Here is a 24,027-nt window from a genome sequence, read left to right as displayed (position 1 = left end):
GTTCATGAGGGAGATTGGTCTGTAGTTCTCTTTCTTTGTTGCATCTTTGTTTGGTTTAGGAACCAGGGTAATTGCAGCCTCATAGAAGGAGTTTGGTAATATTCCTTCTGCTTCTATTGTGTGGAACAATTTAAAGAGTATTGATATTAAGTCTTCTTTGAAGACTTGTAGAATTCTGCAGTGAAACCATCTGGTCCAGGGCTTTTTTTGGTTGGGAGACTTTTAATGACTGATTCTATTTCCTTAGGGGTTATTGGACTATTTAAATGGTTTATCTGGTCTTGATTTAACTTAGTTAGGTATGTGGTACCTATCCAGAAAGTTATCCATTTCTTTTAGATTTTCCAGTTTTGTGGAGTAGAGGTTTTTGAAGTATGACCTGATGATTCTCTGGATTTCCTCATTGTCTGTTGTTATGTCCCCCTTTTCATTTCTGATTTTGTTAATTGGGATGCTCTCTCTCTGTCTTTTGGTTAGTTTGGATAAGGGCTTGTCTATCTTGTTGATCTTCTCAAAGAACCAACTCTTTGTTTCATTAATCCTTTGTATTGTTCTCTTTATTTCTATTTTATTGATTTCAGCTCTCAATTTGATAATTTCCTGGCGTCTGTTCCTCCTGGGAGACTTTGCTTCTTCCTGTTCAAGGTCTTTCAGGTGTGCTGTCAAGTCACTAGTGTGAGATTTCTCCAGCTTCTTTATGTGCGCATTCAATGCTATGAATTTCCCTCTTAGCACTGCTTTCATAGTATCCCATAAGTTTGGGTATGTGGTGTATTCATTTTCATTGATCTCTAGGAAGTCTTTAATTTCTTTCTTTATTTCTTCCTTAACCCATTGGTGATTCAGTTGAGCTTTATTCAGTTTCCATGAGATTGTAGGATTTCTGTAGTTTTTTCTATTGTTGAAATCTAACTTTAAACCATAGTGGTCTGATAGAACACAGGAGGTTATTCCAATTGTTTTGTATCTGTTGAGATTTGCTTTGTGGCCAAGTATGTGGTTGATTTTAGAGAAGGTTCCATGGGGTGCTGAGAAGAAGGTATATTCTTTTTTGTTTGGGTGGAATGTTCTGTAGATATCAATTAAGTCCATTTGAGCCATAACATCAGTTAAGTCCATTATGTCTCTGTTAAGTTTCAATTTGGCCAATCTGTCCAGAGGTGAATGTGGGGTGTTGAAGTCTCCCACTATTAATGTGTGGGGTTTTATATGTGATTTAAGCTTTATTAATGTTTCTTTTACATATGTGGGTGCCCTTGTGTTTGGGGCATAAATGTTCAGAATTGAAACTTCATCTTGGTGGATCTTTCCTGTGATGAGTATGTAATGTCCTTCATCATCTCTTTTGATTGATTTTAGTTTGAAGTCTATTTTGCTGGATATTAGGATGGCTACACCAGCTTGCTTCTTAAGACCATTTGATTGGAAAGCCTTTTCCCAGCCTTTTATTCTTAGGAGGTGTCTGTCTTTGAATCTGAGGTGTGTTTCTTGTATGCAGCAGAAAGATGGGTCCTGTTTTCGTATCCATTCTGTTAGTCTGTGTCTTTTTATAGGTGAATTAAGTCCATTGATATTAAGGGATATTAATGACCAGTGATTGTTTGTTCCTGTTGTTATTTTTATTTTTTGGTGGTACTTTTCTTCTTTGAGGTTTACTGCTGTGGTGTTATCTATTGCCTGTGTTTTCATGGGTGTATCTGCCTTCCTTAGGTTGGAATTTTCCTTCTAGTGCTTTCTGTAGGGCTGGGCTTGTGGATAAGTATTGTTTAAATCTGGTTTTGTCTTGGAAGGTCTTGTTCACTCCATCTATGATGATTGAAAGTTTTGCTGGGTATATTAATCTAGGCTGGCATCCATGGTCTCTTAGTGTCTGCATTATATCTGTCCAGGTACTTCTGGCTTTCAAAGTCTCCATCGAGAAATTGGGTGTTATTCTGATGGGTTTGCCTTTATAAGTCACTTGGCCTTTTTCCTTTGCTGCCCTTAATATTCTTTCTTTATTCTGTATGTTTAGTTGTTTAATTATTATGTGGTGAGGGGACTTTATTTTGGGGTCTAGTCTGTTTGGTGTTCTATAGGCTTCTTGTATCTTCATAGGCATTTCATTCTTTAAGTTGGGAAAGTTTTCTTGTATGATCTTGTTAAATATATTTTCTGTGCCTTTGAGTTGGTATTCTTCTCCTTCCTCTATCCCTATTATTCGTAGACTTGGTCTTTTCATGGTGTCCCAAATTTCTTGGACATTTTGGGTCATGACTTTGTTGGTTTTAGTGTTTTCTTTGACTGATGAATGTATTTCTTCTGCCGTATCTTCAACACCAGAGATCCTCTCTCCCATCTCTTGCATTCTGTTGGTTATACTTGCTTCTGAAGTTCCTGTTTGTTTACTCAGATTTTCTATTTCCAACATTCCTTCTGCTAGTGTCTTCCTCATTTTTTCTATTTCCCTCTTCAGGTCTTGGACTGTCTCTCTTGCTTTTTCATGATTTTCTTTCAAGGACTTATTGTTTTCTTTTGCTTTAATTGTCCTTTCTTCTAGTTTTTTATAGCATTCTTCCCATTTTTTGTTTGTCTGTTCCTCTACTTTATTTTTGATTTCTTCTATATAAGGCTCTAGCCTCTTCATGATGTTACTTATAAGGTTGTTTTCTTCTTCTTCTTCTTCCATTCTGTGATGTTCAGGTCTAGCTGCTGGAAAAGGGCTAGATTCTGGGGATGCTGTATTGCTCTTTATTTTGTTGTATGTACTTCTGCCTTGACGTCTGCCCATCTCCTCTTGTGTTCGTTCTTGGTCTTATCAGTGTACTTGGTCCAGAGAAAGTTGACAGATTTAGGGAGCCTCTCTCTGGTCCAGATGGAAGTTCTGTGCCAGATGGGAGCGCTGGTCCAGATGAGAGTGCTGGCCGTATAGGAGCTGGGGGCCTGGATTCTGAGTGTCGGGAAGTCTCTAGAGTCTCCTTATTTTGTCCAGATGGGAGCTCCTCTTGTCCAGATGGGAGTTCCTCTGGTCTTTGGTCCAGATGGGAGTTCCAGGGCAGAATGGAAGCTTGGGGCTGGTCTCTGATTCTCAGGAAGTGGCTGGGGTCTCTCTGGTCCAGATGGGAGTTCCGGGGTGGACAGAAGCTGGGGGCTGGTCTCTGAGTCTCAGGAAGTGGCTGGGGTCTCGGGCAAATGGGTGTGGGGGCAGGGTGTGGAGACTGCAGTGTCTGCCTGCAGTCTTGGAAAAGGGAAGCCTTCCCGCAGGGCCCGTCCATTGGCAGGAAACTGGGGCCAAGTTGGTCAGGTCCTCCCGGGGTGGCCTGTGTCCAGCGGTGGGACCCAGGCGCAGGTGCCTCTCTGACTATAACCCAGGCACTCACCTCTGGTCCAGATGGGAGTTCCGGGGCGGACCAACCTGATGCTTTTTCAAGTGGTGTCGTGGGCTGGCACTTGGAGGAGCTAGCAACATGTGTTAGTTTATAATGAGCAATAAAACTGTTTCACGTTGGGGGACAATGAGGTCAACATACATTAAAAAAAATGTTAATTTCTTGGAAGGGAAGTATATTTAGTTTACAAACATTTGGAAATGTTTAAGGAAATGGTGAGGTTTAATTTTCAATGATACCATTAAAAGTTACCTTTTATAGAATGGTTTTCAGAGATTTTCATCCAGTGATGGTAATACAGAGAAAAATGAATATATTCACATATTACTGCCCTTTATATGGTAAAATGAGTATCTCCATGGACTCCTGGTGGGTGTCTCACCTAACTGCCCTTTTATATGGTAAAATGAGTATCTCCATGGACTCCTGGTGGGCATCTCACCTACTGTCCTTTTATATGGTAAAATAACTATCTCCATGAACTCCTGGTGGGCATCTCACCTGACTGTGCCCTTTTGGAGTATATCTAACTCACTGGAGTCCTAAAATGTTTATTCTCTTTGACTTCACAATTTTATTCTTGAAATTTTAACCCATGGGAAGCTTCAGCAGGAAGCTCTAATGTCTTAGGAGAAATTTTAACTAAAATAACTTGGAAAACAGAAATCTGTCTCTTTGGTAGATTCTAGCTAGATTTAGCAAAGAACAATGAAATGATAAAGGGTTCTAGCTCATTTATTTCATAAAAGTTAAAGGTTTTGGGATAACAGAAAATCAGGGAGCTATGCTTTGTTAATTAATATGATCAATATTTGAGAGCAGGATTCAGGGCGTGGATTGTGAGTTCAAATCCACACGTGTCCCCAAGGTTGTTGCAGGTTTTCTTTTCTTTTCTTTTTTTTTTTTTTCAAGACAGGGTTTCTCTGTGTAGCTTTGGGCCTTTCCTGGATCTCACTTGGTAGCCCAGGCTGGCCTCGAACTCACAGAGATCCGCCTGCTTCTGCCTCCTGAGTGCCAGGACTAAAGGTGTGCGCCACCAATGCCTGGCATTGTTGCAGTCTTTAATCAGCAGAAATGCACGGGGCGGCCCTCCTTGCTGGCCAGATTGAGTGTGCACATGGAGCTGGCCTGTAGGAGGCGCTCTAGCCACTGTACTGCTACCATGTCATCACCTCTCCAGAGCTGGGAGCTGCTCAGGGGTAAAGTGCTTGTGCAAGCATGGGGTCTTGAGTTCTGTTCCAGCACCCACATGAAAACTAGGCGAGGAGGCGGTATCTGTGACTGCAGTGCTGCATGGAGGAGGCGGCATCTGTGACTGTATGCAGTGCTGCATGGAGGAGGCGGCATCTGTGACTGTATGCAGTGCTGTGGGGAGGAGGCGGCATCTGTGACTGTATGCAGTGTTGCATGGAGGAGGCGGCATCTGTGACTGTATGCAGTGCTGTGGGGTGGAGGCTGGCATCTGTGACTGCAGTGCTGTGGGGTGAAGGTGGCATCTGTGACTGCAGTGCTGTGGGGTGAAGGTGGCATCTGTGACTGCAGTGCTGTGGGGTGAAGGTGGCATCTGTGACTGCAGTGCTGTGGGGTGGAGGCGGCATCTGTGACTGTATGTAGTACTGCATGGAGGAGGCGGCATCTGTGACTGTATGTAGTGCTGCATGGAGGAGGCGGCATCTGTGACCGTATGTAGTGCTGCATGGAGGAGGCAGCATCTGTGACTGTATGTAGTGCTGCATGGAGGAGGCGGCATCTGTGACTGTATGCAGTGCTGTGGGGTGGAGGCGGCATCTGTGACTGTATGCAGTGCTGTGGGGAGGAGGCGGCATCTGTGACTGTATGCAGTGCTGTGGGGTGGAGGCAGCATCTGTGACTGTATGTAGTGCTGCATGGAGGAGGCGGCATCTGTGACTGTATGCAGTGCTGCATGGAGGAGGCGGCATCTGTGACTGTATGCAGTGCTGTGGGGAGGAGGCGGCATCTGTGACTGCAGTGCTGCGGGGTGGAGGCGGCATCTGTGACTGTAGTGCTGCGGGGTGGAGGCGTTTATCTGTAACTGTAGTGCTGCGGGGCAGTTGTGGAGGTGAACAGGTTCCAAGAGTGTGCCAGACCTAAAAAAAAGTTGGGTGTGATGGCATGTGGATCTCTGTGAGAGTTCCAGGCCAGTCAGTTACTCTGTCTTTAAGACAAACAACCATAAATAAGTAAGAAAGATAGAGTGCAATTAGAAGAAAATGCCTGAGTTTGACCTTTGACCTTCACATACATATGCGTGGATATCTACTTGATAAGTCACTTGCTGGGGGACCTTGACAATGACTTGTGCAAGCCTTGTTTGGCCTTTTTGTTTTTTAGTTTGTAAAGTGGCAGCAGCAAACCACTTGCTTCTAAGTTATTGGGAGAATTCACTGAAGCCGAGCCAGAAGCTTGGTGTTCATGACGAGTGCAGAGATGGGGTATGGAGGGCTGACGTCATGATTGGTTCTGTTTTCTATGGGTTACTTTTGAAGCGTGAAGAAGTAGGGAAGTGAGCAGGGGTGGAAGGGCTGGTTGGAGGTGAGTAAGCCAACACGTGCTGAGGGTTTATTCCTGCCCTGACAGATTTGGGAGAAAGTTCATGGTGTCTACAGCGGCTGTAGGTTCACGCTGCAGTTTTTAGAGCACCTGTGTGTCCAGTGACTCATTGGAAGTCTGTGATGTTGTTGGTTTGTTTTTGTTCTTATTATTTGGGGGGCCTGCCACCAAGCTCCCACATAATTCACACAGAGGCTTATTCGTAATTATAAATAGTTGACCTTAGCTTGGCTTGTTTCTAGCCAGCTTTCCTCAACGTAACTGATCCCATCTACCTTTGCCTCTGAGCTTTTCCTGTTCTTACTTTTGTAAATCTTACTCCATGGCTTGCTGTGTAGCTGGGTGGCTGGCCCCTGGAGTCCTCCTCCTTCTCTGGCTCCTTCTTCTCTCCTCCCAGATTTCTCCTTCTATATATTCTGCCTGACAGCCCTGCCTATCCTTTCTCCCACCTCCCTATTGGCCATTCAGTTCTTTATTAGACCATCAGGTGTTTTAGACAGGCACAGTAACACAGCTTCACAGAGTTAAACAAATGCAACATAAACAAAAGTAACAACCTTGAAATCATATTCTGCTGCATTGTGATGTAAGTAGAGAACCTGTCCTCATTCCTGCTGCTTGGCCCCTTCCCAGGCTTCCCACATGCCCACGCATGTGACCCCTCCACTGCTCTAGATCCAGTTGTTTCTGACCGGACTGGACAATGATGCTTTGCCTGCTAGGAATGCAGACTCTCATTTCCCCAGGGTGGTGGAGCACTTGCATATAGGATTTTGTATTTCCAACAAGTTCCCAGCTCATGGGCCACACTGAGTAGCAGGGTCCTAGAGCATTCTCAAGCTGGTCCTTTAGATGGTTCTATGTGCCCCCATTCAAGGAGTGGAAGATTAAGGATGCTCTTTGTGCATCTCCAGGGAAGCTGCTTTAAGATAAGCGGCTTAATGTAAATATGGTAGAGGTTTTGTGTTATGATGTAATCTGTTAAATCCACCAACCAGTGTGTTCAAAACTCTGAGGTACAATTTGAGACATGGTATTCTAGAAAGTTGCTAAATGGCAGGCTGACTTGGAGGAGTGGGAGGGAGAAGAGCTGCTTTTGGGGGAGGTAGGGGGGCTTGAGACAGGGTTTCTCTGTGTAGCTTTGGAGCCTGTCCTGGAACTCTCTCTGTAGCCCAGGCTGGCCTTGAACTCACAGAGATCCACCTGCCTCTGCCTCCTGAATGCTGAGATTAAAGGTGTGTGCCACCACCGCCCGGCTGAAGAGATGCTTTTTGAGGGTTGCATGTTAGTGCACTGGCAGCTTATCATTTGGCATTTAGGAACCTCTTTTAAGCAGCACTACAATGACGTCACCACAGTGCAGGTGAAAGTTCATGAGTCCTTCACTAAGATAGAGGAGGAAGGACATAGGATTCACAGGGAACGTGGAGTCAAATCTCCTATGTGTGGCAGAAAATCGAGAAAAGAGATGTAGGCGAATACTGACGTTGCTGTTGTTGACTCTGCAAACAGTTGACCTTGAGATGGTAGGAAAGGGAGAGTGTGGGGCCTGTTTCACTTTAAAGGCTGTGCAGGTGGGTGTGAGATGTTTGTGGAACTGCCCAGTAGGTATTTAGGCGAAATCCTGGGGTTCCAGAGAGAATCCTAGCTGATGCTCCATGTGTTAGAGGCATGTATTAAAAGTGTGGGTCACTGCTTCAGAGTCCTCCAAGTGAGAAGACATGAGCTCCAGACACAAGGCCAAAAGAGCCCTCCCAGGAGCCTGGCAGGGGACATGTAGAGAATGGGCAGCTTGACTTTTACTTCACTTTAAAACATGTGACAGTGATATTCAAATAAGACCCCAGTGTTCAGTGTCTGATGGCAGAGCGGAGTCCTGGCCTTTTTGTTACTGTGTGATGGCTGCTAGCTCACTGTTTTCATCTGTGCATTTTTAAAGGTCCTTAAGATTCTGGTTAGGGCAGTGGTTAATGGTCTGACCGATCGAAGTGGAGACGTTGCCTCCAGCCTCAAAGGGAAGCTGCAGGAGTTGTTTGGCAGAGTGACCTCAAGGGTGACCAACGATGGAGAGATCTGGAGACTGTATGCCCAGGTACATGGAAACGGGCAGAGCGAGAAGCCTGATGAGAACGAGAAGGTTAGTGCTGGGCCGCTGTCTGTGCCGCCACGGGTAGAGTAAGAGGTCTGCTTTTTTGTTTGGTTGGTTTTTTGAGTGAAGGATGAGATCAATAATATGAAACAAAACTAATATGCTTAAATTCAGTGTGTGTTCAGTGTGTGTTCAGTGTGTGTGTGTGTGTGTGTTTGTGTGTGTGTGTGTGTGTGTGTGTATACACGCATGTGTATGCACATGACAGAGAACAACCTCAGGTATGTTTCTCAGGCACCATCCACCTTTTTTGGATACAGTCTCCTGCTAGCTTGGAATTTACCAAGAGAACCCCAGGGAATCCCAAGGGTCCCCCTGTCTCTGCTCCCCAGTGCTGGAATTACAAGCATGTGCTGCTATGTCTTTTTCTTTTCTTTTAAACACGGGGTTCTGGGGGTTGAACTCAGGTCCTTGTGCTGACAAGGCGAGTACTTTATTGACCTAGCCATCTCCCAGCCTTCAAATTCAGTCTTAAGTACTTTGAATTATGGGCATGCTGAGACTTAAAACAGTCATCATTTTCCAAGTCATGAGATTTTCTGTGGCAGGTGTCGTGTGTCTTGCAGAAGGTTCCCTGTCCTGCTGTCCCTCCTGATGCCCATGCCCTTCACTGTGTCCCTTTCCACAAGCCAGTGGTTAAAGACAAAACAAAAAGTGTTGAGATCTGAGATGAGGCCACCAAAGAGAAAAAATTAACTAAGGAGACAGGAGCAGGACATTGCAAGCACGGGGCACTTGGCAGGGAGCACCCTGCCCTTCTTGCAAGGCAGTAGGTTGCTAATCCCACCCCAGTTAGGCCGTTAGCCTCTTGTCTTCGAGCTCAAAGGAGCCCAGAGTTTCCAAGGTTGGGATCATTGGTTTGTGTTTCTTATCAACAGATCACAGCAAATCAAATGTACTCCTTGCGTGGGTTTGGAATTAGCCACGGTCCAGCTAATCTGTGGGATTCTTAGCTGTTCCCTCCTCCTGTCCACACAGCTGGCTTCTGCCAGGGCCTTGTCAGCCCGCAGAACACATATCTCATGCCTGCATGCACACACTCCAATTTATGTCCTTCCACTTCTCCTGAAGTGTGCTCTGTAGCAAATAAAAGCACTCTTGTGACTTCTCCATCAAGATTTTTTTAAGATGAAACAAGAGCATTTAAACATCTGCGAGATTATATTCCTGTTAGCCAGCCCATAATTTGTCCCAAGTTCATGCCTTATTCTTTCACTGCATCTCTCAGCTTGGTAGTTGGAGGAAGTCTGCACACTGGCCTTTGTGTTTTCCTGGTTCTGGGAGAGCTGGCTGTCCAGATAACCTCCTTGGTTTCTCCAAGTTGTTGGTTGCTGTTGCATGTGCATCCTGCCCCTTCTTTGATGATATTTACAGAGATGCCTCACAATACAGATGCTGGCTTTTAGTTTGGAATTAGTTCTGTATGACTTCCAGGAAACAGTTTGAACTGTGAATTCTACTTGTTGTTTTGAATGTTGTTCTTTCTGTTTTCCTAGGCATTCCAGTGTCTCTCGAAGGCCTACAAGTGTGACACACAGTCCAACTGTTGGGAGAAAGATGTTACAGCATTTAAGGAAGTTGTTCAAAGAGCCATGGGACTCGCACATGGTATTGATACCCTTATCATATTTTAATGCATTCTTCACTGATAAAATAGTGCTAGTCAGAAATCAGGTTCCACTACAGGTACTTTCTGATTACTCCAGTATATTGAAATTGTTGTATTTAATTCAGAAACCTTTATAGAACTCCTGTTATGTAGTAGGCACTAGAGAAATGGGCACATGACGAAGATAATTCAGAGGCTTAAATGTTGCTTCAGTAATTGACAGTTAGAACCCTAAGAGTGTGAAATATTTTACTCCCAAGAATCTTTACTCCATGCAGAGTCCTTGTTGATTATGTCGTATTGAGGAAAATCGTTAGCATTTCCTTAATTGACAGAGGTACCAGAAAAGACTTATCAAAACATGCAAATCTCTGGAGTGCTTACCATTCATTGTATTTTCATACATATATAAAAATTTGCTGGGCAGTGGTGGCACACGCCTTTAATCCCAGCACTCGGGAGGCAGAGCCAGGTGGATAAGTTCGAGGCCAGCATGGGCTATCAAGTGAGTTCCAGGAAAGGTGCAAAGCTACACAGAGAAACCCTGTCTCGAAAAACATACATACATACATATACATATACATATACATATACATATACATATACATATACATATACATATACATACATACATACATACATTATATATATATAAACCTGTTTATAATTTGGAGGAGAGATAACCTTAAAATGTTTGTTTGTTAGATATGGTTCAGACCTAAACCACTCTTGCATTATCAAAATGTATTAGCTAAATTCACTGCTAGCAGCATGTTATATTGATATTTGAGTGTGGGTGTGCTATGCCCTGGGAATATAGTTCCCGTGAATTAATGAAGTCCTGGCCTTGAGAACAGAGTCACAGGGACTGTGCCTCCTGCCCCTGATAGTGACAGCAACTAGGAGCCAGCAAGGGGCAGTGAGAGGGCAGAGCTTTGGAACCAGGGACATTAAAGATGCAGGACCACGGTCACCACATGCTTGCTGGGTGACGCTGAGTCAGTGACTGAGTGCTTCTGGGCCTTTGATTGGTCGTAGGTAGAATGGGAGAATACCTCCCTGCGCTGTTAGGAAGACTCAGCAAGGTCTTTCCAGTACGTAAAGGTGTCTTACATGTCGTTTAAATGTGGATCTCTCCCACCCCCACCCTGTTTCTCCTGAAGTAGAGGAACTGGTCCATAAGGAACTCCAAAGAGAGAAACGTGAGGGACGGGATAAAGTTTAACTGTCTATAAAGAAGTCAGAACATTCAGATGGCTCCGAATGGCGTAGTAGTTAATAATTCTACTCGTGGCCTTTCAGACCTTTGACTGGAAGGATGTAAATGTCCAGTTTCCTGGACCACCTAGCCACTGACAGATAAGGTAGAGGGCCTGAACTCTGTCTGGAAGGCAGAAAGTTGGAGGTGATTGCTGGATAAGCCTGTTTTGGGCGTGGCTGCAGTTCTATGGCCTGTGCTGGCCTCGTGGTAGAGGAAGCCAGAGGGGGTTTGGTCCCTTTGCCTTTGGCCTTTGTGGATATGGTGTTATGTCTGGGGAGCCTCCACTGATGTGTATATGTGTATACTTAGCAGGGTGGGGTTACTCTGAAGAATATCTTATTTTAACTTACCCTCTCTAAACATCTCTTTGAGCAGTGAGCTCTGTGATGGCAAGACAGACCGAGATAGTTTATGTAATCACCAAGTGCTGGCTTTACACCTGTCCACCATAACTGTGCAGGCCAAAGAGGTACTCCAGAGGATCTGCTGCTGGCAGCCTGGCAGGGTGTTAGACTGTCGTCAGTACCTTTTCCATAGGGTGACTCCCGGGGAGGAGCAAGGGTTGAGTGGATGCTTTAAATTGATCACAGTGACTCTTAACTTTGCTGCATTGTACATTGTGCTCAGAGAGTCAGCAGGGTGTCTGTTACTCCATTCCTTCACACACACACACACACCCCTCTTTTGTCTCCTCCGCCAACACTGTTCCTTCACACACACACACACACACACACACACACACACACACACTCCCTTTTGAGAACGAAATACAGCACTTTATAAATCTTGGTGCCTGTTGGATTGCCGAGGGTAAGCTTTGCCGTGATAAGGACAGCAGGGCATTCCTGGGGCGTGGAGACCCTCTGTCCCGGAGCTGCGCCCCTGTGTTGTTTGCAGCGTCAGGAGGGTGGTCATTTCCAATCTCCGCACCCCATCTCACTGCCTTTTGGGAGTGAGGTTTGAGGTAGGAACTAATAGAATGTGTGTCCTTTTTGTTTTCTTCAGATTGAATTTTTTTTTTTTTTTTTTTGAGACAGAGTCTCTCTCTCTTTGTCTTGGCTGACCTGGAATTCAGTCACTATGTAGACCAGGCTGGCCTCGAACCCAGAAAGATCCTAGGTTCTGCCTCCAGAGTGCTAGAATTAAAGGCATGCACCACCATGAGTAGCTTAAAAAGTGAAGGACTTTTAAAAACCAGAACTACCAAAGGTGTTTCTGGTATCAGCCCCTAGGCATTCAGCAAATAGTATACCTCTGCTGTGGCTTCGACAACTCCTCCCTTTAGAGAAACAATCCTCAGTATCTGATCAATTGGGCCCTTTGAAAATGGGCTTCACATTGCTAATCAGTGTGCATCCAACATGAGAATATTGAAGTCTAATCATTATTCTGAAATAGAAACATCAAACCCAGTTCTTGCTGGCCACAGATATTATTAATTCATGTCAAAGCTATTTTCTCAGGCCATAGGCTGTTTCTCCTGATTGCTTAGAGTTTGCGCTGTGGTCTGTGATGTTGTGGTTTTGAATTTAGTGAATATAATTTTAAAAATGTGTTGTTTTGTGTGTGTAAGTGTTTTTCTGCGTATGTGTGAGTGCCGTACGTGAGTACAGTGCCCGCAGAGTCTAGAAGAGGGCATCACATCTCCGGAACTGGGCTCTAGGTGGTTGCAGACCATCGTCTGGGTGCTGGGAATTGAACCCAGGTCCTCTGGAAGAGCAGCAAGTGCTCTTACCCCTGAGCCGTCTCTCCTCAGCTCAGCTCGTGAATAATTTTAAGAAAAGAAAACAAAAACAACAGAAAGATCCCGGACACCTGTTGGTGTGGATCCTTGTTCTTACAAGGCATTCACAGCCAGCCTTCCTCCAGGGAGGAGTATGCTCCCTTCAGGATTCCAGGTCTTAGAGAAACAGGCTCCACAGATGCTGGAGGAAGAGTTCCTAGGCTTGGGAGCCCGAGTGCCTGGCCTTGGTCACAGTCCGTAAACGAAGACATGTAGATTGTTGGTGCCAGTTCTCCCAGAATGCCATGATATTGGTGTATAAAAATGCAGCAAACATTTGAGCTTGCCACATCTGGCATGTCACTTTGCTGGGCCAGTGAGATCTTGGAGCGTGAGTCCCTCCTTAGTGACTGGGGACCATGGACAGCCACACTAAGATGTGCTGCATCTGTTTTGGTCCTCTGAGTGCCTTGCTTTCTGTAAGGCTTTATCTGTTTGCCTAATTCACTAGTGCATGCTTGTGAATGCATGCATATGTGTGTGGGATCCCAGTGTAATGTAAGTCACATTTTCTTCAAATTCTCCTTCGCAATGTTCTCCTGTAGAGAGGATGAAGGCCAGCTGGAGTGTAACTCAGTGGTAGAGGATGCCTGCCCAGCATGCGCAGGCCTGGGTTTGGCACCCCAGTACCACCAAGGGGAGAAAGTGAAAGGAGTTGGGGAGTGAAAATTCTGACGTTGACTGTTAGTTCGTAGTAAGTGGCTGCTTTCGAACCCACAGACTGTCAGGTCTACAGCACGTTCCCTGTGTTTATCTTGCAGTGGCTATAAAATGCAGTGAGAGCAAGTCCAGTCCCCAGGAAGCTGTGCAAGCACTCTCCTCAGTTCGGCTCAATATACGCGGTTTGTTGTCCAAAGCAAAGGTGAGAATGACCCGGAAGTTCATTAGAGCTGTTGTGCGGAAGTCATCGGCCTCAGGTCACTCCTGTGTACGAAAGGGTTGTTCTCGTTAGGCCCCAGTGGATTATTCTAAAACGGAAAGAATTGACTCTGCATGTCTCCTTTGAAACACCTTTTGATTGTGATAGGGGACGGTGTCTCTGGTTTTGTATTTGTCGTTTTAAACGGGATTTGGTTAACTGCATTGCACTTGACAAAGTGAAAATGAGGAGAGAGCTAACCATTAAAGCTTGAGGCATCTTGGTTTGCATGGGTCTCTCTTCTGTTGCCTGGCTAGAGACTTCAGGAAATAAGCTGGAGAGCCCCCGACTCCACACCTCCAGTTAAACAAAGACCTGTCTTATCAATACAAATGCACGCACAGAAACTGTACATTTGTAGGAAATGTAAATAGACTCTCTCGAAGGTCCTTCAGGCCATGTCCTCAGGACAGAGTGACTCCTCTGTCCTCAGCTACTTGTCATTGTTGCTGCCAAGATTGTCATGAGGGCTGTGGGTGGAGATGAGTCAGATTTGATGCTCAGCAGATTGCTCATTCTTTCTAAGCCTCAGTTTCTCTCTGCTCCTCCTTACCTCACTGAGAAGGAATGCAGGTTCATTGTGATTTATAAGTACTGTGATTCCTATTGGAAATATGCTGTGTGTGTTCAGGTTCTTTGCCTAAAAGATGTATTTTCTACTCAGTACACCATAGCAATATGTATGTCAGTCTGTTAGGAAGTGCTGTTCAACAGGACAAATCTACTCAGTTTGGATGAAAAAAATTTATAGCAAGCCAAATAAGTTATATGTCACAGCGAGACACATGCCTGTTATATGCACATGTGTGCAAACTGCTCCTTCCTGTCCATGTCTGGTCGTAAAATCCTGAAGCTGATTTTCTTGGTTGCCTTTCCTGACTCGCCAGACATGCACAATAAATAGAAATTTATTTATTTATTTTGTTTATCATATTACATTGACAAAAGCAATCAACATTTAAGGCAGTTGCTTTGAAGAACAAAGCAAGGCTTGAACCCAAGGCCTTGGGCACTCTGGGCAAGTGCTTTACGCCAGCTGTAGTTGAGATTCTTTGCATCTGCAGGTTCAGGCTCACTGTTTAGACTTGTTAACTGTTAGGCATGTGCCTTTCTGGGGTCTAAGCAGACGCTTTGTGCTGCTGCCTTGTTACAGTAGCATCATGCCAACAGCGCTGGGATTCTAGTTTGCTGTGTTGATTCGACATTGTATCTAGATTGCTTAGAAGAAATGTTCATCTTTTAATAGTCACTGTTTTTACATTGCAGCAAAACTTTACAGATGTGGCAAGTGGCGAAGTCTCTGGAGAGCTAGCCAATGAAATAGCAGCTATGAACGCTCTGCAGGCCGAGCTGCAAGACCTCAGCAACCAGCTTCGAAACCGGTACTGACTGTGCTAGAACCAGTTTGTGGCAAAGGCTCTTTTGCCTTCTCAATTTCCTCCAATGCCTGTGTATCTGAAACACAAGATACTGATTTTTAAAATAAAATTGTTTGCTGGCAAGCAGGCTTATTTTGTGATGTTCTCAGATGTTTGCAATTCTGAAGTTCGTTAAACAGAAATGTTGGTTGTACTCTTTGTCTGGTTATTGGTAAGTTCAGTGTTGGCGTTTTTGAGGCGCTCCAGCACAAGGGGACCAGCACAGGGATCCTCCTCGCTCAGCCTAGCATGAGTGCATCATTCTTTGGAAGAACTTAGTATAAATGGAGGGGAGGGCGCAGATACTACAAGCTTTGGAATCATTAGCTTGGTTACACTACTGTCCAAAAATGATAAAAGAGTGAACTTGGCAGTGGAATCATTTACACTTGTTGAGATTTTATGTCTGTGTCACGGGCAAGTCTGTCTAAGTTGGAAGTGTGAGTGTGGTTTAATTTCCACATCAAGAGAATGCAAGGAAAGAAATGGTAGACCCACATTTGGACTCCACCATCAGCCACTAGGAACCAGGCTGTTAGCTCTTTGTGGTATACGCTGTCAGCCCCAAAGATGTTGTTTCGTAAGCTTATTGTGGGTGAGGACAGTGGTGCCGCACAACAGAAACGCCCGAGTGAAGTGCTTTTTAGGAATGTTGGTGGAAACAATTACTGAAGGTGGCGGCTGAGCTTAATAATCACAGAACGAAAGTCAAAGTGGGGGATTCTTAGGTTCCTGGCTTGAGTTGCTCAGTTTTGGGTCCTATGTGCAAATCACTGGTCCCTTGTATTCCTTGTTCTTATTTATAAGACATAAATAATTTCTACTCCCAGTTTCGTTCTGATTTCAGCCATCTTTGGAATTTAACATTTCATGATCCATCAACATAAAGTAGTCTGAACACTTAAGATTCCTTCACAAATGGATTTTGCTTATGGCTGCTTACCAGTTCCAAACACTCTGGTCCCTCAACCATCTGCTTCTCTTTTCTATTATCATACCAGCCTTCACAGGCAAAAAATAGTCTGTCCCAAAGTTTCTCCTGTAAAAGACACTACTACCAAAGACTTCCACTAAAATGGGGGAACAGGAGCTATGGCTTAGGGTCTAGTTAAATCTTTTAGGGACTCCATTGAGGAGTGAGTGGATGGATGAACGGTAGGGCAGATAGACAGGTGGACGGTTGATAGTGGTGGCATGGTTGGGCAGAGCAGGGTTTTAAATTTTTGTTGGGAACCCCAGCGGGTAAAGGAAATGGGTAGAAAAGAATCGCCCCAAGGACAGGGGTTCCGAAATCAGGTGGAAGACGGAAGCTCTCAGTTTATTGTCCTTTGAGTTCAAGGTGGACTTGAACTCATGGCGGGAGCAGTCTTCTCCATAGCTACACGGAGTCACAGTCTCTCTTTTGCTCTGGGGTGTTTTCTCAAAGGAGGGCTTCCTTTAGGGGGTGTAGACCAAAGACAGAAACAGGAGCAGTGTGGCATGGCGGTGTGCTCTCACCCAGCTCCAGCTTCTGCCGTGAGGACTGCCCACCAGCGGCTTGGTACCTATTGCCGGGGAGTCTCGGGGTTTTGTGTTCATCTGTTTTGGCTAACTACTGTATGCTCATGTGCCTTAATTTTTGTAGTTTCCACTTTGGTTTTCTAGTATTGATGCCTTTTTTCAGAATCGTTCTTTTGCTTTGTCAACAAGAATAGGAAAGACAGGATTCCCAGGTGTGGCTAACAGCAGCAGCCCCAGCTGTCACTCACCTCTCACTCCCAGAGCCCTGTCAGGTTAGTTGGTGGCATCTGCAGGATTCCCAGGGTCACAAGCTCTGGAAAGAGAAATAGACAGATTCCAGAGTTTTCCCTGCTGCATGTACCAGATCAGTTGATGTATCTTCTCTCTGGAACAGTGGGACAGTCTGCCTTTCTTCACTCAAAGCTCTCCAAGAGAAATCCTGTGAGGTCTCAGTTGATAATAGCATGTGGTTTGTGAGGATCGCCAATTAATAAATTCCTTGTCGGCCTCTTCCCAAATAGCATGGTGACTGAGTCCTTAAGTCCAGAAGAGTGAAAATGAACTCCAGTGAATAAGGATCCTTCTCGGTACCCAAAGCCGTAGGATGCTTAGGGAGCAGCTGCTGAGTCTGGGAGGCAGAGCTGTGGTCAAGGAGGCGTGTGGAAGGCTCAGACTACAGAGCCCTACAGACTATCCTGGTCCATTTAAGGTTGGAGCCCTTGGTCCTACAGCAGGGGAAGCCTCGTCATGGTAGCGAGATCCCCAGATGCTGAGGGAAATGACTGACGTCATCGTGTATCCAGACCAGTCTTGCTGCCTTTTGTTTGTGTTGGATGTGCTGTTAGTATTTCATTCACAGAAACGTGAAAGGAGTGATCCCACCTGTCTTGCACTTAGTTCAAGGATTGTGATGTACCACAGGTCCAGCTAGCTGGGGCAATTCAGGATCACTTACCCAGGTTATACCACGACTTCTAGTCTAGCTTAAAGGAAAAGGGTTTGGTTTTCTTTTCCATTTTGTTTTTATAACATCCGTGTCTATCTAAATTGCTGTTTAGATAAGGCAGCTCTACTTTACTGGCCAAGAGTGAGGAGTCAAATCTGCTAAGTGGATGCCACACCCTTCCTTTCTGCCTGTTCATTCAGCAGGCCCTGGAGTGAAATGGCAGAGCCTTTATTCCGATGGAGGGTGCCGTGCCGGATTTCTCACAATGAGCAGAAGGGCTTATAAATAGATAGATTTCAATCAACACGTAGCTTATTCGGGCATGTGCTCAAATATAGTAGCTGCATTCATTAGACAGACATTTCCACTAATCCCAAGACTATACTAATAAAAGCGTAATCCCTGTGGGCTGAAGGTAGCCTCAGTCTTTCACAGCCAAGGCCTAATAATAATCGTGGCTGTGTGTGCTCTTCACCAAGTGAGTTTAAAAGCCGAGTTTGTCTCGAAATGCTTCCTTTGTGTTTTCAGTTTGCAGTAGTTTGGATGTGTGGCTCTCAGCAAAGCCATTTAAAATCTGTGTGGGTTTGTGTGTGTGTGTGTGTGTGTGTGTGTGGTTGTGTGTGTGCGTTCTTGTTACTTGGTCATGATACACTTTCTCCTCTTCCTGTTTGAGAGAGTGTCTGTTCCCATAGTCTGTTTGAGTTTTTCCTTTTTCCTTTGACCTTAGGATAAACAACAAGTTAATTCATTCTGTGACTCCATGTGTAATGTCATAGTTTGACTTTCTATGGACAATTTCTCACCCCCGCTTCAGGCTTGGCTTTTTGAACACAGTGTCTCCTCCCAGGTCGTTCAGAGCTAGCTGTAATTAGTTTGCTTAACACAACACCAAAAAATTTTCCCTTGCCAGTGATGTCAGATCTGCCTTCCTTTTTATTATTCTGACTTATAAACTGCGGTGACCTGTGAGTCACCCTCACCATCTCCTGGCCCGGTGCCCACATTGTGATCTATGAAAAGGGAATCCTGCCAAGGGCTACAAGGCGGAAAACTGATATTATTAAATGGTCTTCTGAATGGTAACTCTCAGCCATTTTTTAATCTTTTGTGATGTTATTGCCAGAAAGGGGGTGGGGAAGGTAAATCATGGCAACGTGAAGGAGCTAACCCACGCATTGCTAACTTTTTCCAGACTGGGGGCTCAAATGAGTATCAGTGTCTCTAGACATGTAGGATTATTACACAATGCTGCTTACACCCCAACATGTGCTTTCTGAGGGCTCTTCTTGCCATAAGCTCAGAGACTCAGAATCTCCTGGGCCTGCGTCCTTAGCCATAGCCTGTTAGTGACCGATATTGTACAGCAGTAATAACACCAGTCAAGAAAGATGCACACGCAGGGCTTTGGAAATGAAGATATGCAGTAGAAAGACAGGGCAAATAAACCATTTGATGATAATCACTGGCGCTACCTTGCTCTTCCCCTCTTGGGGTCTCCGACATCTAGTGCCCCTGGGCCCTGGCCCTGTTCTTTAGATTGCCTTCTCTGGCAAGCTTCCCCTATTTCTGGGGAAGGGTCAATAGAGCTTGGTGGGTTTTTATTAGGTTAGGGAAGAAGAGAACCAAGTTAGAGAAGGATAGGGAGAGGTGGTAGGGATGGATGACCGACCGGAAGTCAGAAGAGAGACTGAGAAGGACTGGGGAGAAGGTCAGGAGGAGGAGGCTGCAGGCCAGAGAAGAGAAGGGGGTTTGGATGCTCAAAGCCAGGCATTGCCTGTGGGACAGTGCCACCCACAATGCAGGACCCATTAGGTGAAGTGGGTAGTTAACTGCCTGGAGTTAACTAGACTGAAACCCCAGGTTTATCACTTTCTAGCTGTAACCACATCTGAGCCCCTGAACCTCTCTGAGCCTCGATTTCCTGAGCTATGAAACACAGATCTCTACGCTTGCAGGCCAGACAGAATCAGCAGATGACTCGTGTGAAGTTCTGCGTGAGCAATGAGATAGGTAATTCTCGGTGTGATCAAGAGAAAGGGGCATTGTCGATGATCTGTCTGTTCTTGGGGGCTGTGAAGTCCCCAGATGGGTGCAATCAGCAGCCCTGGCTCCAATTTCTGCAATCCCTAGTTGGGGGGAGGGGTCACAACCCTGTATTTTGAGAAACAATGGTGCGGAATATCTCAGTTGTCTGTGTGCCTTCAACACCGATTATTGAAATCATCGGCCTCCAGCATGAAGTCTGGTGCCAGGGCTGATAAAGCAGTCTTAGTAATTCTACAGCTGCTTGGCCAGAGACACACACACACACACTGCCGCTCCCCCTCTTCCTCTCTCCTTCCCTTTCCCCCTCTCTCCTCTCTTACCCCCTTCCACATTTTCTGGACCCTTTCTCCCTAATAACCCCCCCATCCCTGCTTCTATGTTTTGGTTTTAATGACCCCCCGAGTTTAATTAGGGTTACCTGCAAGTACCTGGGTGCGAGTTTATTTATTAGAGCGTGGGCAACAGTGGCTGGCTGTGCCACTGAAGATGACTCCCTGTCGCCCAGCAGCCATTCACTATCGGTGGCTCCCCAGAGAGGGTGGGGCCTCCGAGCCCCTCCCGTACACCACGCTGGGAGGTTGTCAGAGACAATTGTTCAGAAGGTTGGACTGCATTCAAGTTAGAAGTTGTTTAAAGACAAGACAAGAAGCCAGGTGTGGTGACACATTCCTACAATCCCAGCTCTTGGGAGGCTGAAGCTGGAGGATTAGATGCTTGAGGTCAGCCTAGGCTGCTTGCGGGAGGCTTCCAGCTCCAGAAAGAGGATGGGGTGTATGTGTGTGTCTGACAATGATAAGCCAATAAAAGTGAAGAAAATAAAACAACCCAACTAAACAAATTGAGCATTATGCTAAAAGCAGTAGCCAAATAAAAATACAAAACAAGTGCATCAATCATCAGTCATGGAAAGTTAAAATCATTGAGCTGAATGTTTTTGTTCTGTGCCTTGTTCCAAACATGTGTTATATTCACAGTGACACAGTGAAAAACTTCAAACATGAACAACAGTGTGATCCTTGGAGTTGTCTCTCTCTCTCAACAGTGTGATCCTTGGAGTTCTCTCTCTCTCTTTCTCTCTCTCTCTCTCTCCCTCCCTCCCTCCCTCCCTCTCTCTCCCTTTCCTTACCTCTCTTCTCAGGTAACTTTCTTTGCAACTTATAAAGTTACTTTAGAGAAAGCGTACTGCTTTTTTGAGGTGAGATTTGACGATATAAATCCAAACTCCACTCCATATAGCATTAATCTCTCCATTCACCCCTACCATCAGACACCTTAAAAAAAAAAAGTGTGAGATTTGACAACTCTAAGATGGTTACTCCAAGACAAAACTTGTATTGTTTGACATTGTACTCTAAATTCCTCACTTCTTTAGTGTATTTCAGTTCAGAGCCCATGCCTTTCCACGCTGGTGTCTGGGGAGATAGTGGGGGGCTAGCCTAAGGGAGGCTGGGCTTTACTCACTGGAGGAGCATGCTCATCTTAGTGACCGAAGCCAGCTTCTCACATTTCTTGAAAAGTGTGGTGTTGACACAGTTAATATCCTGTGGCGTTTCCACCAAGCTCTGTAATGTGATGGAAAAAGTCGGCGATAATGTTTGAAGGCCAAGTTGACTAGCGAGGCCACCAGACACTGGCTGGGTGGTAGTTTCTCCCTGAGCTTCCTGAGAAGTAGTGATAGTTGTATCTAGCAGGATCCACACGGCACCCAGTCACAGGAACGGCGCTTCGCGGTGCCTGGATGGTTCTTGAACAGCAGCAACAGCAAAGTGAAATCTCACCCACAGCCTCCTAGGGGATGATAAATCAAAGTCCAGTGCATTACATGAAGTAAGAAGAGAACCCTGAGGATTGAGGCTTTCCTGGAAGAATTCTAAGAATGTATATGGCAAGGAAATGTCTCAGGGCAACCCTCAAGTAAGCTGGTGACCTGTAGATCAAAGGCACTGTGTTTTATGAGCCATCACCGGCCTCATCCTACCACCCTCTGTCGCCTGTCCCTCGTCCATCTGTCCTAACTTTTCCTCCAAGAATCCCCAATCAGTCCTGACAGCGTTTGGTTCCCCATCTTCAGGAATGTAGCTGGTACATTCTTCATGTGAGGGAAGCACTCCAGGGGAGGTTATGAACCAGACGGAGGAGCAAAGAGGATCTGATTTCATCCACACAGAACTACAGGGTCCAGAGCCTGAGCCGGGCTGAGGACTTCATTGCAAGCAGGCCGGCTGAGCTTAGTTCTGGGGACAGCTAGGCATGCAGCTGCAGGGTAGCAGTGGGGAGTGGGGGGTGTTCACTGTGAAGAGGGGCTTGCTTTCCTTCCTCTGCGATTGCCCTTACAACAGAGCCCCATCTTCTAAGGTGGCCCTCCTTGACCCAGGGCTTTTTAATCTTCGACGGGAACATTCCATGGAGTAAACTGCTTCCCAAGACCCGCAGGTTCACTGGGTCCTAATTCTTTCCAAATTTCTCATCACTTCACCGTGGCCCAGGGATTTTGTGCTGAGGTGACAGACAAGCCTCCAGGATGCCACCGAGTGACCCCTGCCTCTCGCATTCACAGTCCTGTGAAGTCCCCTTTCCTGGAGGACATTGGTTTTACAATAAAACACTGGCAAAAGATGTTTCTCCCATGACGAAGTGATGAAAGGCTCGGCAGCTGTCTTTCTTGTGGTCTCCCTGTCTGCCTTTGATAAAGCCAGGCATCGTGTTGGAGAGGCATGCGGGGGTCAAGCCGCCTCCAAAGCCCCGAAGGAAGCAAGGAACCCAAGTCCCGTGATGCATCGGCTGAATCCTGCCAGCGAGCACTCAAGCTTAGAAGCACAGCCACTCCCAGATGAGCCTTCCATTGGCTGACACCCTGATGGCAGCTTTGTGAGTTACCCTGAAAAAAGGGCTGGCTCCCCCAGCCTCAAAAAACGGGTGTAATGAATGTGTGTTAAGTTGCTAAATTGCTCTTACCAGTGTGTTATAAAGTGATAGATAAGCCAACAATGGATTCTGTCACCTTTGCCCCTCCTAATATACTCCTTAGTAGTCATTAACAACAACAGGGGTATATTTTGCAATTTCACTATGGTAGCCCGAGATGGAGACCACACTCGGTGTGCTTTCATCACGTGGCCTATTGTATCGCAGTCTGTCATCTTTGGAGTTACTGGGGGAACTGACTGACAGCGTTAAGAATCCTCTGTGGCGTAGAACGCAGCTCTGGTTATAGCACGACTCTGCTTCAAGACCCTGTGAAGTTCCCTGAAGCACAGGCTTTTCTATACATGTGTAATGTGACGAGCCACCACCTTCCCAAGCTCTTATCCCATTACACCACTTCCTGCTGGCGCCTCACATGTCTACTAAAGGGATTCTCCCCATGCTGGAGCCTGCCCCTTTCTTTATCCGGCATCTCTCCTGCCTACCTGTGAAAGAAGTGTGAGAGCCGGGCGGTGGTGGCGCACACCTTTAATCCCAGCACTCGGGAGGCAGAGGCAGGCGGATCTCTGGTCTACAGAGTGAGATCCAGGACAGTCAGGACTACACAGAGAAACCCTGTCTTGAAAAAAAAAAAAAAGTGTGAAGGTTGCCAGTCAAAATGGCAACACCTGTGTCAGCCCTAATAGCAACAATAGCATAAGAGAAAGGAAAGAGAGCTGTGGGTGAGGAGGACCTTCTTCCTCATGCTTGCCTGATAGCGAGCTCCACAAAAGACTGCCAGAATCAGGCTTGCACATAGGTCACTGTAACCTAAAACAAGGGTGTATCTCCAAGGACATCTACAACTGTCTGGTCATTGCGGCCAAAGATGATTGTTTCAAACTGTCTGATGTAATGCCTCATTTTCGTCTCCAGAAACTTCCCGGGCCTCGCCTCCTTGAATATGCCCATTGTTTACTGGGGCATGCGTACTCCCATGCAGTGCGTAGCTCTCCCCAAGTAACTGCCAGTATTTTCTGATAACCTCCCAGATTGTGTTTCTCTGTTTTTTTTAACTTGCTACGACCTTCACAATGCTCTCTCTTCCTTTTCCCACCTCTCGTCTGCAGTGGAAAACTCACTTCAGTATTCAAGATGGATGCCCTGTCCCCACTTTTTTAACCCTCTCACACCCTACTCTTGCTTTGAGTGGTGTTTATCGACCATCATCCTGAGTGGCTTCCTGCCCTGTCTCTGTTCCGCCTCTTCTGGTCACTCAAGCTCTCCGAGGATAGAGACAGGTGGCCCTTCCAGCCACCTCAAAATGCACAGTTACCCAGGTGTAAAAAATTCAACCCCCGTGACTTGAGTGTGTGTGTGTGTGTGTGCACACGCACATGTGCATGTGTGTGTTTCTCTTTTCTCTCTCCACCCTCACTCACTGCCTTGCCAGCAGCCCTCTCTGGCAGGTCTTAAGATGAATGAGGCACATCCCCTTCCTTCCAGGATTTTAGCAGAGGGTGGCAAGCCAAAGTGAGACTCATAGGGTTGGT

At 45.8% G+C, this 24,027-nt stretch overlaps 1 protein-coding gene across 6 annotated transcripts in view; it reads left to right on the top strand.

The window, feature by feature from the left end:
- Ttc27 (tetratricopeptide repeat domain 27) overlaps positions 1 to 24,027 on the top strand; it is a 166,145-nt gene that overhangs the window by 123,654 nt on the left and 18,464 nt on the right. For 4 of the 6 annotated variants that reach the window (XM_036171384.1, XM_036171383.1, XM_036171387.1 and 1 more), the window contains 4 exons: positions 7,879 to 8,076; positions 9,585 to 9,696; positions 13,503 to 13,603; positions 14,927 to 15,042. In XM_036171384.1, the coding sequence (XP_036027277.1) occupies positions 7,879 to 8,076; positions 9,585 to 9,696; positions 13,503 to 13,603; positions 14,927 to 15,042 (527 nt within the window). Of the gene's footprint in view, positions 1 to 7,878; positions 8,077 to 9,584; positions 9,697 to 13,502; positions 13,604 to 14,926; positions 15,163 to 24,027 lie in introns of those variants that run through there. The other 2 variants (XM_036171386.1, XM_036171385.1) reach the window with 1 other exon arrangement.

Source organism: Onychomys torridus, chromosome 21, assembly GCF_903995425.1.
Source record: "Onychomys torridus chromosome 21, mOncTor1.1, whole genome shotgun sequence".
NCBI lineage: Eukaryota > Metazoa > Chordata > Mammalia > Rodentia > Cricetidae > Onychomys > Onychomys torridus.
The sequence above is the reverse complement of the archived record's forward strand: the minus strand, read 5'-3'. Positions and strand labels throughout refer to the sequence as shown.